This window comes from Aythya ferina, assembly GCF_964211825.1.
Source record: "Aythya ferina genome assembly, chromosome: 7".
In the NCBI taxonomy this organism is placed as follows: Eukaryota; Metazoa; Chordata; class Aves; order Anseriformes; family Anatidae; genus Aythya; species Aythya ferina.
This window is the reverse complement of record NC_140302.1, coordinates 17,856,373-17,873,969: the sequence shown is the minus strand read 5'-3', so window position 1 is coordinate 17,873,969 and position 17,597 is coordinate 17,856,373. Positions and strand designations below refer to the sequence as shown.

At 45.2% G+C, this 17,597-nt stretch overlaps 1 protein-coding gene and 1 long non-coding RNA gene across 11 annotated transcripts in view; one reads left to right on the top strand and one right to left on the bottom strand.

Moving 5' to 3' along the window:
- PAX2 (paired box 2) overlaps window positions 1–15,862 on the top strand; it is a 94,994-nt gene extending 79,132 nt beyond the window's left edge. For 6 of the 9 annotated variants that reach the window (XM_084526052.1, XM_084526049.1, XM_084526053.1 and 3 more), the window contains 4 exons: window positions 1,294–1,503; window positions 5,167–5,268; window positions 10,840–10,926; window positions 12,318–15,862. In XM_084526052.1, coding sequence (XP_084382178.1) covers window positions 1,294–1,503; window positions 5,167–5,268; window positions 10,840–10,926; window positions 12,318–12,439 — 521 coding nt within the window. In that variant the 3' untranslated portion in view covers window positions 12,440–15,862. Of the gene's footprint in view, window positions 1–1,293; window positions 1,504–5,166; window positions 5,269–10,839; window positions 10,927–12,298 lie in introns of all 9 variants that reach the window. The other 3 variants (XM_084526050.1, XM_084526054.1, XM_084526055.1) reach the window with 3 other exon arrangements.
- Window positions 1–17,597, bottom strand: part of LOC311439851 — a 314,933-nt gene that overhangs the window by 196,321 nt on the left and 101,015 nt on the right. The window lies entirely within an intron of this gene.

Below are 17,597 nucleotides of genomic sequence, written 5' to 3'. Positions count from 1 at the left end.
CACAACAAGGTGCCTAGAGTTAATTAAAGCCAGTTCTACATTAATGAAGCCAGATTTATGACCCAATTATATGTCACATTTATATATCTCTGTATAAATCAAACCCACCACAACTAACTTATCTCGTATGACATTGGCAACACTTGCCATTGCGGCAGAGAGATGGCTTTCATTTGTTGGCTCTAATTTGTTTACCTGAGGGTGGTCGGTTTGCGAGATGATTTGGATAGGATCTGATCACATCGTCCATACTTCTCTTTCAGGTGTTCCAATACAGGACTCTGTTACTGCTAACCCACCAAGTCTGGGTGTACTGGAGCACCCATGCTTTAGAGTTCTACAATTCCCCGACCTCTTACCCGGGAGCCCAGTTAGGAGCAGCTTCGAAGCTGTATTTCTTGTGACTGTGCAAATCTGCACACCAGATTAGTGGCCCAATGCAAACAGCAGTGCAAATGAAACCTATTATAAGTCCCCAACGTTTCCTCTCTTCCATTGTATCTCTCCGTCAAGGTATCTGTCTGGCAACACTGTACTTTGGGAACTACCAGAGTCAGTACTCAGTGCTTTTATGGTCAGAGCCACGAAGCACGCACTATAAAAAAGATCAATTGATCAATCTATCTATTCGCCTATTAATGGCACAGTCCCATTTTTCATTTTAACCACCTCAAAGTTCAGCTGCATCTTTTTTGTCAAAGCTTTTACGGAGCTTGGTTTGACAACCTTTGGCCTTTACCTTGATCATTGCATTTAACAGATGCTCATAACCATGCTGCTCTCCTGGGGAAGTTACCTTGGGTCTGAGAGACAAAGGGGTGTAATTCCCTGGGCCAAACTGCGTGAGTGTAGCATCCTTGTACGCCCTCAGACAGCGAGAGAACGCAGCAGGAAAGGGAGCACCGAAGCTTCAGAGCATTCTTCTTCCCAACCCTATGCTTCTTCCTGTCCTCCCCTCCTGCATGTCCCCTCCCACACTTCTCCTTCTCCCGCATCCCATCCCTCCCATCCGCCACCGCACTCCATTTCCTCTATCCTGCTGCCCTGCAGAGGCATCACTGCAGCCAGAGCCTAGCCCCCGGGTGCATTTACTGCTGTTGTCTCAGCACTGGCTCCTCTGATCTACTCCTAACCTTTTTATTTTTATTTTTGTTTTTAAATTAATTTCCCTGTAGATTTTAACCACTCCATTTTCATTTACCCATTTTGTTCTTCCTCTCCTCCCTCCCCCACCCTCCTCTTCCTCCCCCTGTTCCCTTTGTCTGTCTGTGTCCATCCCTTACCCTACCACAGAAAACCTCTCCTCTCCCCTCAGTATAAAGCAAGAGCCTCATGGAGCCTCTCTCACCCCTTTCACCCCCACCACGCCGGTCGGCTCTGGGCAGGCTGATCTTCAGCCCTTCCACATGACCCTTTCAGACGATGCGTCCACGCCTTGCTACAGTGCCTTCCTTCATCATGGTGCCCACTTTGGGCAGTCCAGCAGCCAGCCTCTGATAGCAGGTAACCGGCCTTGGCCACAAACTCAGCGGGGATGCTGCAGGCAAGGGGTTCAGGTTCGTCTGACGGGGAGACCAGGAAATGCTGCAAGCTCTTTGCGTGCAAGTGGGAACCAGAGCAACAACGTTCCAGTTCTGTGTATGCAGCATGTGTTCGCAGCTCCACGGAGAGTCAGTAACAGATTTCATGCCTGTCCTTCATTTTTGCAGAATAAAATGGGAAAAGAAGCTGTAACTACACAGAAGTGACTGGTGTCCCAGCTGGATGGGTTTGGGGCTTAGTAGGGAAACACTTGTACAGCAAAATCCTGTGTTGCCTCACTAACCACGAGGCCCCTGTGTACGGGGGGCCCAGCGAGGGTACTGTGTGCTAGCCTAGGTTGATGACTGCAGCTTGAACGTGTCTGCCAGCTCTAGGACTGTCAGCAGGGTTGTCAGCATGGGTTGCAAAAACTACTGAGTCAGACCCATACACAGCCAGCGGGTGAGCAGTGCCACAGCCACACAGCGAGCAGGACTCCAGTCAGCTGGCTGGCAAGCGTCAGCCTTCACGGTGCAGGCCAGGCAGGCAGGAACCAGGGTCAGAGGCTACGAAGTCTTACAGCCATGTGAAATCAGATCTGTGGTGGCAGCCTTCAAGGGAAGGACAGAAGCAGGTCACAGAAGATGGCAGCACCTAGGAGCCGCAGGCTGGAGGGGGCGGGGGGAAGAAAGTGGAGTTTAAGGTAGGTATGAGGTGAAACCCCCATGCAAGAGGACTGAGGCATCACTGCTGCAGAAGCTCAGGGATGGCTTCGGTGAAATAGTGTCAATCTTTTTAAGTGTCATTCCACCACCAAAGAATGTAATTTGGGCTTTTTCAACAGGCAAGTTTGTCAGAGTGCAGAACATGGTTCCTAATGTTCAAGAAACATATCTTACTTCTGCCTCCTTCATATTCCTATATTATTTTTCTCTTTTGAGCTAACATCCTCCCTTTGTCCTGGTAACATTTGCATTTCTAAACCTCCCTGTAGGAAAGCAGCAAGCAACTGCAGAGAAGACTTTTTTGTTCATAACACTGTCCAAGTCTTACTGCAGCCAGTAGGAGCTCTGGGCATTTCCTAAGCCAAGGCTTATCCTGACAGACTCTCTCCAACAATATACTTCAGTGGGGATGCAGACTTACATGGCCACCCCCTAAGCTAGAAGGCATTGTTTCAGGAGATGCACTTGCCTTAGGACATTTATGGAGAAATGGACTTGGGAGAAAGTGTTCAAAAGCTCAAAGAAAGTCACAGTGATGAAGGTGTGGTTCTCAGTCAGCAGGCTTTGCGAGAAAGGAGGATAGCTGGTACTGGAAGCATGTTACAAGCAGGTCAGACACTAGCTTTGACATAGCCCTGGAGTACAAGAATGTAATAACCCTGCTCACCTGGTGGTAATGAGAGGAGGTAATGGAAGGGGACTGCTTCTACATAGCAGCATTTTAAGAGTCTCTCTACAGGACTCTTATTCATGTTAGTGATACTATGTTTGTTATCTTCTTTTTCAAGATTGGGATTTTGACAGATGATCACTTCGCAACACATTTTGCAAACCGAGTTTTGAGTATCAGCCTCTGCATGCTCACACCTGAATAAAAACACAGGGTTATATGTGCATAGATCAGGTAGCAGAGTGAGTGTGTATGTGTTCCCACTTGAATGGAAGTGTCAAAATGAATTAATTTTGCCTGCTACTACATAATGTTCTCTCTAACTTTTTAGTGACACTGTTTTCTCATTCATCACCTGATGTTACATCTCAGACTAGTCAATACAGAAAACCAAAAAACCATGAATTTGAAGCACAGAACTTTTTTCCCTTAAAAGAATGTGAGAAAAACAAAAAAAAAAAAAAAAAACAAAACAAAAAACACCTACATCTAGTAGGTGTTAGTCATACTGCTTAATGTGCAACGACAAATCACTAAAGCAATGGTGGTGATAAAAGAGTGGAAGAGTATAGAACATAAATCCCTGAGGCATTATATATTTATTTTTATCAATACTGGGGAGTGGCTGGAAAATGGTTTAGTCGCTGTAGTTCAATTATCTAAGTGCAAAGTGAGCTAGAAATGTCATCCATGGCTCAGGAACCTCTTCAGGGAGAGGGAAAGAACTTACATTTCTTTTTTCTTTTTTCTTTTCTTACCTCAGTAATCTTTAGGCAAGATCTACAAAGGAACAGCCTTGGTTTAGCCCACCTTATTCTGGAGAAACTTCCTCCCCTAGGGGTAATTCTCCGTGTTGATTCAGTTTTTACTCTGCTGTTCAACTGTTATTTATTTCTGACTCCCCTGCCAAGATCCATGCTTGTTTCAGGGCCTGCTTTATCAGTTACCATTCTGCCATGAGTAGAGCTAAGGCAGTTCTTGTTCTTTCATTCCCATATCCCAGCCCAGTTCCAGTGGCATCAACGGGCCATTCATAAACTGTCACTTCTAAAGGTGAATCAGACTGCAGTCCTCCCAGAACAGACATGTTAGTCAACATTTAAGAAAGGAGCGACAAGGGCACAAACTTCTTGGTGAGCTACACCTCACCTAGGGAACGTGAAAGGCTTGAAAGAGCAGAGATCTCAGTAGGCAACGTTGGAGGTTGAGCTGTAAATCTCCCAGCAGCTGTGGGGGAAAGATTATCTTAATTTATTTAGCTTTTTTTTTTTTTTTTTTTTGGTTTTGGCTTGAAACTCCCAGCAGCTTCTGAAATGATTTCAGTTCATTTAAATGCAATAAGCACTAACAGCAAAATGCCCTTCTGGCTGGCCCATTTTCAGGCTAACCAGTCCAAATGAGGAAATGCCTCTGGCACCAACCAAGAAGCCTCCAGCTGCACTTCCTAAGAGATGAAAAATCAACTCCACTCATCCACCCGGTCTACACCCTTCTCTACTTCTTTGGTGGATAAAAGATACCAAGAGTTGGAGTATTACTAACAAACACTTGTATCTGTGATAAAAATGAAGTGGGACTCAAATTAATTCACATGATCCTATTATTATATATTACACCAGCACCTGGAAAGAGCCCAGCAAGTATTGATCTAATGCTAAGCACTGTGAAAATGTACTGGGAGCGTGCCCTTGCACCAAAGAGTTTGCAGCATAAGAAGAAGCACAGAGAGGTGAAGTGACTTGCTGATGGTTTTAGCATCAGCAGGTAAACGGCAGAGGTGGGACCAGAGACAGGCAGAGAAAACTCCTGGATCACTTTCCAGTGCCTTACCCATTGGTCATGCCCTAAAGCAACATCACCACAGTTTTGGAACTGCATCGACTGCTTATAGAAAGGACCTCAGCTACATTGGCAATGAACGTGCTGCCATTCTCTGTGCAGCTTAGGGCAATTTTTGTTTAGTGAAAATAGATCCAAAATTTCTAACAGGCTCAAAAATCTACCGTGAAAGCAATTCTTTTGAGCCTCACAGTGCTAAGTTTTAAGATCCATCCCTATAGCCTGAGATCAGAAGTGCCACAATCTTCCCCCAAAATGTTCAGTAGAAGGTCAGCACACAATAAGGGCAAGACGCACAGCATTTGCCCATCAAGCTGCTAGTGAGTGATGGTGGGACAAAAGGTGACACTGAATCAGTACTGAAGGACCTTATCCCTGCTGATGCCCTGTCCTGATTCTTTCCCTTTCCAGGTCGTGATATGGCAAGCACTACCTTGCCTGGCTACCCACCCCATGTTCCCCCAACTGGACAAGGCAGCTACCCAACCTCAACTCTGGCAGGAATGGTTCCTGGTAAGTCTAGAATTCAGTAACGGTGCCCACATGTTTGAACAGCATACTTGTAGTGGAAGACCTTTCACAACTGGCTTTGCTATTGCTTTGCTGCCATCAAGGTTTTTTTTTCATATAAAAAACATCAGGTGCCTATAGCCAAAGTAGCTCACAACCCACTCTGTAATGTATCTCCCTCCCCCTGGTAACTGATTCACTGCTGCTATGGGCAACTAGCTATCTATAACCTGTGGCAATTAATTGGTAATTAATTAACCTTAGTATTCATTAACAGATGTAATTATTTTCCAATGACCCGTGCAGATTATTATGTACTGCTCGTGGCTGAGGATATTCAACTATCCACTAACTTAGGGTAACAACTTACGTCTGTCTAAAGCCAGGGCATCAAACTGCAAATCATCGATGGTAATTTAATACCTGCAGCTCTTGGAGGCCTGCTGTCCACAGCCTGAACTGGCCAAGAACTCAGCAATGATTAACAGCATTTCAGGAGAAACTAACCATTCACTTTCAACAACCAACTACTTACCCACCTTCTGTTTGTAAGATAGTGCCCCAGTCCAAGAAGGGACTAATCCTACCTAATCCTACATTCAAAGGCAAACTGTTCCTTTGCCACCCAATGCCTTTGGAGAAATTTGTCCTCTTGGCAAACAGCTTGGGTAATACCGCCCAGGGTGTAGGGAGCACAGAGGACCATTTACCTGGGGGCAACAGAAGAGGTTATTTCCACAGGCTCTGCTCCCCACTTCTCAGATGACAGCGAGTCCCACTAGATAAATGAAGAGGCAGGATTTTCATTTCTCATCCCCAGTAGCTCAGGACTCGAGACTTCATCTGCCACTGATTTCTGCTTATGTTAACGCCCTGGGCTGGGAGCCGTGATGGCTAACGAGCAGGTACAGGCTGCTCTGCAACCTCTGCTGCTGGAAGAATGACTCAGACAGCAATTGTGAAGTGAAGCAGCAGAAAGCTGAGGACAGAAATCTTGTAAATTACTGCAATACAATTTCCCAGGGTTTGTGAGTGAAAAGCCTAACTTAGCCCTCATCCAAATCTTGGAACAGCTGGCTAAACAAGCACGCGCTGCAGAGGACAGTTAATCAGTGAAAATATCACTGACAGTGAATGTTTGTAGGTCCGAGTCTTTACACCTTTAAATGACAAATCACTGCCTATATACCACCAATACCAGCTAATGCCTATGGGCACGTTCTAGAGCTCACAGACTGCCTGCTTATCATCCTAAGACACACAAAAAATCTTGGGCTATGTTGTGAAGTTGATGTGATTGACCTCCAGATCAGGAAAAGACAGTGGATTGGTACCCTCCCCAAGCGCCACTTCAGTCCCTTGCTACAGCCAGCCAGCCTGCTGAACTCCTGGGGTGCTGCAGACTTGGCAAAACTTCAGGCATTGCCTTCTACACTAAATTTTTCAAGGGAATGGTTTAAACTCCACTTGGCTCCAGAATCAGAGGAGCACTAAGAAAATATAAATCAATTTAAAAAACATAAATCAGTGACAGTAGGTAGATTCAATTGTCAACATACCTGTCAGCTATAGTTCAAAACTTACAGAGGGTCATGGCATAAGAAACTACTGATAGCACTAAAACAGCTGGCTAGTTTAATACATACTACTAAACCACAGGCTCTTCCCAACTTCTGCTACACAGGATCTGGTGTAAGAAGTGTTCAGTGACTGCTGTGTACATTTAACATCCTCATTGCAAGGATGACACTGACACTTAAACTGAGACAAAGATTTTAAGACCATTAATCACAGGGATCACTTATCCAAGAATAGGAGATTTGATGCAGAGGCTACTTATCCATAAGACAGCAGTATCCCCCAAAACACACAGATACTGAAAAAAAAGGGGGTGGGGGAATACAGGATGATGAAGAATGAAGTCGAGTTGTACTCCAAAGAGATTATTCAAGTCAAAGAGACATCTTTACATTAGATCTGATGTCAACATTCAGTTACAGAAGCTTTTCCTGTGGCCTACTCAGGCACCCTGTAGTAGTTACAGCATCTACATCACATTGGGTACCGGCTGCGTCAGCCAGACCCCACTGGTCAGACCCAGCCTGGCAGCCCTTCTGTTCCTGTCCTCTTATGTGACCAATGCCAACGAGCTGGAGATAAAGAGGCTTCCTGGGAAGGAACATAAGACTGGCTTTAATGGGTCACGCTGCAGGTCTCTCCAGCCACTGCTCTCTGTCAGGGGTCGAAACAGATTGCCTGGGAAGGGTGTACGAGTAAAGCAGGTATCAGCACTTCCTTGAGAGATCTCTGTGCCTCTAACAAGTTGCAGCTCAGAGACTTCCTAAGGCAGAGATAGTATCTTTCTGTTTAATATTAAGCACCCGCAATAGAATTCCCCTCCACATGCTTAAGCAGTGTCTCTTGAACCCATACAAGCCTTTAACATCTGCAGCAACCTATGGCAAGAAGTTCTGTACCTTAACTACATATTGCATGAAAACAACCTCCCTTACTGGTCCTGGACCTGCCACCTGCTAGGCTCACTTCATGCCTCATAGTTTCTGTATTAGAAGACTAAACATGCCAAGGCTTAAATACAGATACCAAGAAATACTGTTAGTAAAGGTTCCCAGAGCGCGGATTGCACACAATATAGGCCTCCTGAGACTGATCCTCTGTGCTTGCTGGCAACCTCTGCTAAGAGTCCAGGTTGAAAAGGAAAAACAAAGCAGCACATCACCAGTGGTTTGTCACTGCCCCTGGGCCAAAAAGACCAGGAGCCAGTGCTTCAGGTGTATTAGAAACAAGCAGCGAGCAAGGTGTCCACTCAGGGAGCATCTGTAAGAAACACAGTGACAGGGAAATAGCCCTGTCCAGATGTGAGAGAATACGAGAAAGAGGCTCTATCCTCCTTAAATAAAGGTTCAGTGCTAAAAGCAGAGCTCATTGGAAAGCAGAATTTCTAACGCATGCAAAATTCTGACTTTCTGACATTTGTTTTTATCTTTCATTGGGATGAGGAGTCAGAATCTTGAAACTGTTCAATTTGCAAACATCAGGATGAAACATTTCAATAACGTCAACATGTTCTAGATGTCAAGACATATTAAAATAATAAAAGAGTTGCAAGGAAATTAAATGAGATGAGAAAGGCAAAATGAAACAAAACAAGAAAGTTGAAACATAATACTTTGTTTCAATTTGCAATCATTTTGGAACTTTTCCTTCCAAAACTCTGCTGAAGCTGACAAGCTAATGCAAAACATTTCCATTTCGATGAGACAGCATTTTCCAGCAGAGAGCTGTTTCTGAGAAGATTGTTTGACCAGCACTAACCAAAGTTTCTCTGTTCTGTCCGTGACAACCTTTCACTGGACTTCTCATTGTATAGTCTAGAGAAGAGCTTGTCTCCAGTAGCAGTACATCCATGCAACACGCTCAGTCACGCATGCAAATATCTCTGAGGTTTATGTGGATGATGTGCTAAGATACACGTCCTGCATTCGCATTTGCCCGTAACTTCAGATCACCAGCTGTGGACGTGGATGAAGGCCAGCAGTCCCTGCATGCACACCTAAAAAACCTGGGGTTGGTCAAGGATGAGTCAGGAATTGCGCTGTGCTTAATCTGTGCATTTGTGAAATGCTTCCTGCAATGGTAACAGAGCACCTTTGATCCCTGGCTCGCTTCTTCCACTTTCCCAGAAAGGCCATCAAGTTTCTGCAAACTGTTTTGGAGAAGTGAGCATCCTCTGAAAGGAACTACAGTTTACACAGAGCAGCGTAGAGCCTGCAGAGGGCTGGTGATGGCAACGGCAGGGAGTCGTTAAACAGAATCCAATGTTGATGAGGAAATTACACTTGTTTCATTAGTGATCGGGGAAGGCGATAGCTCAGTTCCTCTTGGTCACAGTTGAGCTCAAAAGCTCATTATCCTGCTGCATGCATGCTTTCACTCCTCGTCAATAAACACTGTTTCCAGTGGCTGCCCTCCCTCCTCCCCAGCTCTCCATAGCTGGGGCTCTTTCTCCTCTACTTAACCCGTGCTTTAGGAACGCTATAAACAGTTTAGGGTGACAAACTCAGAGGAGGGTGAGAGAGAAGCCTTGAAACATCAGAACTTCTCTCGACGCAGAGAAGTGATCTCCATTTGAGGCGTTTAAGAGCAGTAATTCTCATCTGGGTTGCCTTTTCCTTCTTCAGAGGCCAAATTCATCCCAGTATACCCCACAGATAAGTAGCTTCAATAGGCATAAACCTGGACTGTGCACCACTTTCTGCCTTTCTACCCTAATCCCAGAGATCTTGGCCACCTTAAGTAGGCTTCACCTACTCCTTCCCCACTAGTTGTCGGGATTTTCAGTACAGGATGTTTCTAGGTATAGAAACATGCTGAGTTATTATCATTAAATCAATGTTGAGCAAGGTCCATCGCACAGTAGGAGTTTTTATGCTGAAACTAAAAAGTACTGTGACTAAAAGAGCTTTGGACGGTAATTGTTTTGATACATACACATTTCCGTACTGACTACTTTGGTTATTATTCTGAGTGTCTTAAAAGGACCCAGCTGGACAGATCCTCCCGAGCTTAAATCAGTGCAAATCCACTGACTTTAACAGACTTCACTTCCACCATCTGAGAACCTATTTTGGGTTTTAACTCTCCTGTGAGGGAAGATTTGCAGAGATTACAGTATAATTAATTGACATTTCTTCGGTAATTGTATCACAGGCATCCAGCGCATCTTGCACTGCCTTCTTTTCCTGTTCCACAGCATCTAGTAGGAAACCCACGTGCACTTCTATGCTCTCCACCCCCTCCTCAGAGCAGACCAGAAGCTAAGTCATGCTGTTCACTCACTGCCTTTTGAGTGCATAACGCCTTTCAGATGGGACCCAATGCTCCCAGCCTGTTAGTACTGGATTACACCGAGGTTATGGTCAGATAATGGCATGTTTTCACTTAACAAAATCATGCTTGTTTGGTTGTTTTTTTAAGTTTGGGGAGATTTACTTATTTTGAATGCAACACCATACCTCCTCAGTCCCTGAATATAATTCCCTTAGGCCTGCACAGACATCCATAAAACAAGACCCAGCTCCTTCTGCACAATAAAACTGAATATTTAAGAAGACTCTACCACATTCAAATTTTGGTTCAGAGTCTTATTAGATTACAAAGTTCCCAAGTATTTTGGTTTGGGCCAATATTGCCAAATGTTGAGAATGGATCCATAGCCCAGTTTGTCTTCTAGATTCAAGATAGCACCTGAGAAAATTCTCTTCTGGAACTGGAATACAATATTTTTTCTCTGTAACTCACTGACTGATCATAAATGTGGTCTCATAAATGAAGAGGCCAATCTCACAATTGTTGATTGTATGGATAAGCACACTGCACATTCAGTGCACAAACACTACAGCATCCTGAAGGGCACAGTACCCTGGGCAAGGGAGCTACATACCCTAGTTTTGCTGATGGCATATGGACTCAACACAAACACGGGCTTGATGGAACAGCACGCATAAATCTTCATCGTTAACTGCATTTCATGACTTCTTTGATTTCTTTCAGGGAGCGAGTTCTCAGGGAACCCCTACAGCCACCCTCAGTACACAACCTACAATGAGGCCTGGCGATTCAGCAACCCTGCATTACTAAGTGAGTACCTCTTTCCCACCGCACACCCCCAGCTTCGCGCTCCTTCTGTTTGTCTCTTTGTTTTCTTCTCTTTGTTTGTTTGTTTCTGAAGAGGGCTTTCAAGTATCTGGCCAGATGAAAGGCTGTCTTCCTCACTCTCCAGTCCAGTATCTAGATGGGTATATATAGCACTCATGTATTTTGTGACTGTCCTGAAGCCAATTCCTCTTTCAAGAGATGGTTCAGAATTCCAGCTCGCTTCTGTCTTCTCCATGGGCTGCATCCACAGTTTATTCCAAATCAAACCAGAAGCTAGCTTCAAGTTCTGCTACTCTCACCGTCTGCAATCAGCATCCATTCAAGATCTGTTCAAAAACCCACATGAGGTTTTACTCCTCTCCCAAGCTAACTCCAGAGTCAATTCCTGGGCACCTGGAAATCCAATGGAAGCTCTTCTTATAGAAGAAGTTGGAGCAATGTTGGGAATGGGAAACAGCTTGCAGCAATATGTTTGCAATTGCCAGTAGAGTTTCCTTGTAGGAATATATCCATCTCCAGTGACTCTAATACACCCAGAAAAAAGTCAGGGTTTTTTTCTGAGGGGAAAAAACTTCCCATAAGACTCCATCTTCTAACACAACACCTCTTTGCAAGAGAACAGGAAGATATTTATTATAAGTAAAATAAATCAGCTGTGATTATTAACTACGTATTTACTGAGGTTTAACAACTAGGTAATAGATGCACATTTTATTCCAGTGTTGTTAAACCTCAGTAAATGTGATCTTAATAATCAATCACTATTTAACACACATTCAATAACCATCTAGAGAGCTTTCATTCCAAATGTGACCAAAATCCCAAGCAACGAACGATGCAATTCTGTTTCCTTCTTCCCCTCCTGTTTTAAGAGCAACCCACTGTACTTGATCAGATATGCTCAGAACACGCAGCCCTGGCAACTCCCTGGTGGCCTCGATCGGGTGTGGGCAATTTCTGTGATCAGGTGTGGGATATTTCCGCTCAGTGCTCACGTGCTTCCCTCTCAGCTCCTCACTGGTGGTCTGAAGGAGCAAGAGGACCTCCCCACAGAGGGGCTTCAGACCCAGAGGCCACTGTAACCTCTCTTCTCTGAGACGTGGCCCTTGGCTGGCCTGCACCGACTGCCTCCCACTAACCTCAGCAACAGCTGAGTCCCCAGGTTCCTTCTTTTGCTTCCCTTCCTTTTCTTTGTTTCCTTTTCTTTTTCCTTTCTTCTTCTTCTTTTTTTTTTTTTTTTTAGTTCTCCTTCGTTTCTTTTTCTTCGTTTGATTGTTTTGCTTTTTATTTATTTATTTTTTTTTCACTGTTTGTCCTTTCAACCAGTCCATTCTTCTCCTGTGTTAACTTTCAGGTTCCCCTTATTATTATAGTGCCACATCCCGGGGCTCCGCACCTCCCACTGCTGCCGCTGCCTATGACCGCCACTAGTTACCATGGAAACCACATGAAACTGCAGGGCGACAGCTTAGGCCTCCACATTGTACCTGTCTGACCCACCCCGCCGCCCCTGGGAAGGCGAAGAGGACCTCTCCGTGCCTCCCGCAGCCCGCGCCCTCCCTCTCCGCCGCCGCGCCGAGCGCCCCGACACCTGACTGAGCACCCCGTCCTCCCCTGCATCCCCCCGTGCCCCGCCACGCCGGCTGGAGCCACAGGCCCCGCCGCCTCCCGAAGGAGCCCCCGGCGAGGCCGGGCCACGCGTGCTCCTCTCCGGCGCTCCCGAGACCCGAGGGGAAGCGGGCAGCGCTGCAGCTGGCAACCATCGCCTCGCGGGACCCCCACCTCCCGGGAGCGGTAAGGGCAGGGGGAAGCAGGGGACACAGCCGCTGACTAAACACTGTTCCCCAAAGATACGCTCTTCTGTGGTGGACTCTTCGAAACGCATAACCTGTGATGACCGCCCCGCTCCCCAGGACGGAGGGAACGGCCTGGCTAGAGCAGAGATGGCAGCGCAGAGACCTGGCCCGTCTGGCAGCCAAGGAAAGGACCAAGTGACTTATCTGTCCCCTGCGAGGGGTTCTCTGTGCACTTCATCCCCACTCTTCAGCATGGCTTCGCCACCGCCGGCCACAGCCCACGCGGTGACTTTGCAGGCCAGGCCGGGGGCGAGCCTCCCACATACGCCCACGATTTCTGTGACACACAATCAGCTCAGACAGGAGGATGGAGCAACATTTACAAACCGACCGACGAAATGAAGAAATATATAAATAGATATATAAATATAACTGTGTTTTTATGCTTTGTCATGAAGGTCTGTAAAAAGGAAAAAAAAAAAAAAGAACAAATCCCCAATTTTCTAAAAAACCCAAGCAAACAAAACCAAGGAAAAAAAAAAAAAAAAAAAAAACACAAAATAATAATTAAAAAACCCTACAAAAATAAAACTCCAAGTCCCATCCCTCCCCACCACCTGAATGGCAGACCAGTTCCTCTGACGCTTGACGCTCCTCTTTCACTCTCGGGTTTTGTTTCCTTTCTGTTTTGCACTACAATGGGATGGTGGTATTGGAGAGGATTGGATGCCAGCTCCACCCCTGTCGCCTCCTCCTCCTCCCCCTTCCCCAAATCCTGTCTCTGGGGAGCAGTGTGGACAAGTCACATCTGACAAAGTTACCAAACACATCAGTCGACAAAAAAGCACTCTGAGTCAACAAACGTTTTCCATGTCACTGGTTGGCAAACAAAGAAAACAAGCCCAGCTGCGCTCTAACTGCGCTTTGTGGTGGAAAGGAAAGTGTGGGGCTTCACGTGGGCCCATCTGATTGCCCTCTGGACAGCTGAGACTGAGATGGACAAATTCAGGATTGGCTGGGATTATTGCTTGGTTCCCTAGCCCTTAGGCTCCTCTCCTTTTACCTTAATCCCTGTACCCATGACTATTTCAGCTCACCCACATCCCGATTTACGCAGTTTTACACCTGCCCAACACCCATTCTCCAGATCCCTATAGCCTGGTGACGACAGCCTCGTTATCAGTGCCCACCACCTAATTTCCTATCTGCCTTGCTATAAGGGCCCTCGTCAATTTCCAGTCCACATGCTCACGCATCTGATAATTTATAGGCCTCCATCCAAGTCCACATGCCCACACCCTTCCGGCCAGTCCCAACATGCAGCCTCATCTTTTCATATTCAGCCCTATATTGTGCACCCTAATATTTACCCCTTATCCCAAATGCTCACCTGATGATTCTCTAGGGATTCTCTGCTCGTTTTGGTTCCCAAGTGACTGGCAAACACTGTTCTGCAAAAGGCTAACTGTCAATAGAAATGCTTATTACTCCTGTATTGTCAGCAAACTCATAAACTGTTCCTTGCACTGACACTTCCTAAAAAACACTCAAAGAAAACACGAAGGCAGCTATAGCCTGTCCCCAGGGCATCAAGTCTGCCAAAGCAGATCCTTGTTGTTTTAGAGAGGTTTCAGATAAAACTAGTGGGCTACTGTCCATGGACAAAGACAGGATTGAGAATCAAACCCCCGAAGGGCATGAAAGTGAACAGTGGTGCAGTCTGTACAGCCAACATTATGTATAAAATCCATAAAATCCATAAAATCCCAGCCGCTGAGGAGATGTGGTTGTGGACTCGGTATTCTGTCTCCAAGTTTAACTTGTATGTATGAAATCCATCATCAGTAAACAGCTGTGTTGATCCCAAAGGCCCCTTTCACCTAACACTTTTAGCCCTTGCATGGCTCTAGCTGATTATAGGTCTGTGTCTTCTTTAATGGGATGCCCAAATGAAAAGGGTATTGGGGGTGGGGGGATGTTTACATAGAAGATATAGAGCTAAAATCTGTTCCTGTACAGAATAAAGTCAAAGAGGTTACTCCTGATCTATTTAAAGTGTTATTTTGCACGTCTTACCTCTGAGTAACCTGCTGCGAATTGCAGAGTTGTTTCACTGTCACTGAGACCAGAATTTGGCCCATTATCTCATTTTATTCTACATGAGAAGCAAATTCTGAATAATGTCTGAAAATTTACCTTTACCACTCCTTCTGTTTTCCTCCATTGACACCAGACAGATGCTGGACCCTGTTAGCAAAGTCTCCCCGTTAGTCTCTCAGTACAGCCTTTGCTCTACTTGTGCACCACCCAGTCTCACTCAGGGCCAGAGGCAGTAAATCCCAGTACTGGCAACTAGAACCTCCTGAAGAGGCTCATGAAAAGGGGATTGTGACACGTCACGCTTGGCAACCTGCAGCCCAGGGTCCACCTCAAGAGAAGCTAGCAGCTCAGAAACGCTCATTTTCATGAAGGTGTTTCACTAAACTTGAGACACGAGATAGGATACAAAAGCTGGATTTGGTTGGCTCACTCACGGCTGGCTTGATTTGACCCTCGGAGGGACAAATCCATTGTTGGTGTAACTCCACCGATAAAAGGGGACTTCCACCAGGCATTGGGTTGGTCTGGAAAGACCGTAAGTACAACAAGTAGTTTGATCAGGAAAATTAAAAGGAAAGCAGAATTATGCAAAGGACTGGGCAGTCTAATCCTCTTCCACCACCATCTGTAGACCCCCACGCGAATGTACTGAATTACATTTGCCAAAGAGTTTCTTGTGTTGGTTGTTTTGATTTACAGTCGGTGGATGCATTGTAAAGCAGTATTATAGCTAAAGTCTAGTAGCTGACACAGGGATTTATGTGGTGATATTATGCAGAAGAAAACCATCAATATTCATATAGATTCCATTAGACTGGACTATGCAGGAAACGCAAAAATTCTACCAATTATTTAATATTATGTTATTTGCAAAAACAATTGCTGCTTTGTAGGAAGATAATGTGTGTAATGTGAAGGCAATTCCTCTTGTATATAAGTTCATCTCCATCTTCATCATGGTAGTTATTAAAACAGCCTCGTCTCATCCTGTAGATAAGGAACACGCTGTCTGTACTGTGCAAGTCTCGTTGTGCTCACTGAAAACAAAACAATGTGTTCAATAAAGCACAGCACAAATCCAGAACCTGAGGGAACAGCCAAACCTTGGAAGGACCCCTTCCCCAACCGACCAACAGTTGCTTCATTATAAATGGATTTTTTTCATTGTTCTTTAAAAAGTTTTACAGGAAAAAAAAATGAGAAGAAAAAGAATTGGAGGGAAAAAATTGCTATGCAAAATCCAGTGAAGTCTATGACTCACATCTCTCTCCCTCATTCTGCTGTCTCTTCCCTTTCTTCCATCTCTTTCTCATACCTTCTTTCCAATCCACTTCTATCCTTCTCTTTTATTCTTCTTCATTCCCAGTGCACTTTTCTATCCAGAGAGGGAGCAGCATTACCAGTATGAGAGCAGGTATCTGCAAGCTCAAACTCCCCAATTCTCCACCTGGCTCTAGAGAACCTTTGTCAAGTCCAATTTCTCCCCTATGCCTCGATTCCAATCTTCTGTAAAATGGGGATAACAACAGTTCCTAGTCCACAGGGGTATTGCGCAATTGAATTAATTAGCACCGGCTCAGTGCTTTGAGATCCTGGAAAGAAAACTGTATTGAAGTGTTAAGTATTATTCTGAATAATAATGAACATTTCCATTACATTTCTCTCTTTTCATTTTTCTCACAAATAATTCTTCATTTCTTTATTCTTCTTCCTTAGCTCTCCTTGCACTTCTTTCTTTTCTTCCCATTCTTTGCTCTTCTGCTATGTTGCTTTATCTAATGGACCAATCAGAAATGTTGTGTGACTGCATCTTCTCCTGTCACAGTTTTTTTTTTTTGAAGGGGAGGAATCTCATGAGTTCTCAAATGCCACACTTTACTGGGAGGAACAGGGACCACAGCATTTAAAACTGGGCAGCACTTCTGAGTCCTGTTCCCTGCAGCTCCCATGTCCTTTGGGCCCAACGGGACTTGGGACAAGAAGCGGGGAGGGCTGCACAGGGCAGATCCATTAAAGCAGATACTTTTTTGAGTGGGGCAGTGGGTAAGTGGCAACCAGCCCTGCCGCATGGGAACAGGCCCTGTCTGCACGCTTTCTGACCTGTCCGTAGTGACAAGTCACATTCAGAACAAGGCATCAGAAGTAATCACAACGTGAATGTGAGGAGTTCAAGCAACAAAAGGAAAACAGAAAACCCTGTGCCTATTTCTCCTCTTGAGTATAATAGTATATATGCACATAAACATTTTCCTAAAGGAAGTTTTGGTTTGCAGAACTGTTGGAAAAAATAACCCTTTCTTCCTAAAGAAAAGCAGTCTTCTGGGAAAGTAAGTGAGAATGATAGCTGCCCCCTGGGGTCTGAGCACAAGGCCTTCTAGGGGACCCCACAAATACCATAGTGTGCTCCTTGGCTGGGTCCAGAACGGTGGCAAACTTGCAAAGCAGGAAGGAGGGACCAAACAACATCAATTACTGAACTGAAAGCAAATCCAACCGTAAGCAGCTCTGTTGATGCTCTCTAGGTTGAGCTAGACATGAGCCCGGGGAGGGGAGGGGGCCATTGCCAGGTGCAGGGTCATTTCCATTCTAGGCTGCTGCAGCCACTCTTGGCTTTTCCTCATCGCTTCAGTTCTGTTTGACTCTTTTCTTTTCTCTTTTTGTGCACATGAGAAATAAAAACAATTTTTTTTCATACGTCATTTTTGTGGCTTCTGGCTTGTTTCTCTTTCCCTCTCTCCCTCCCTCAGCACTTCTCTC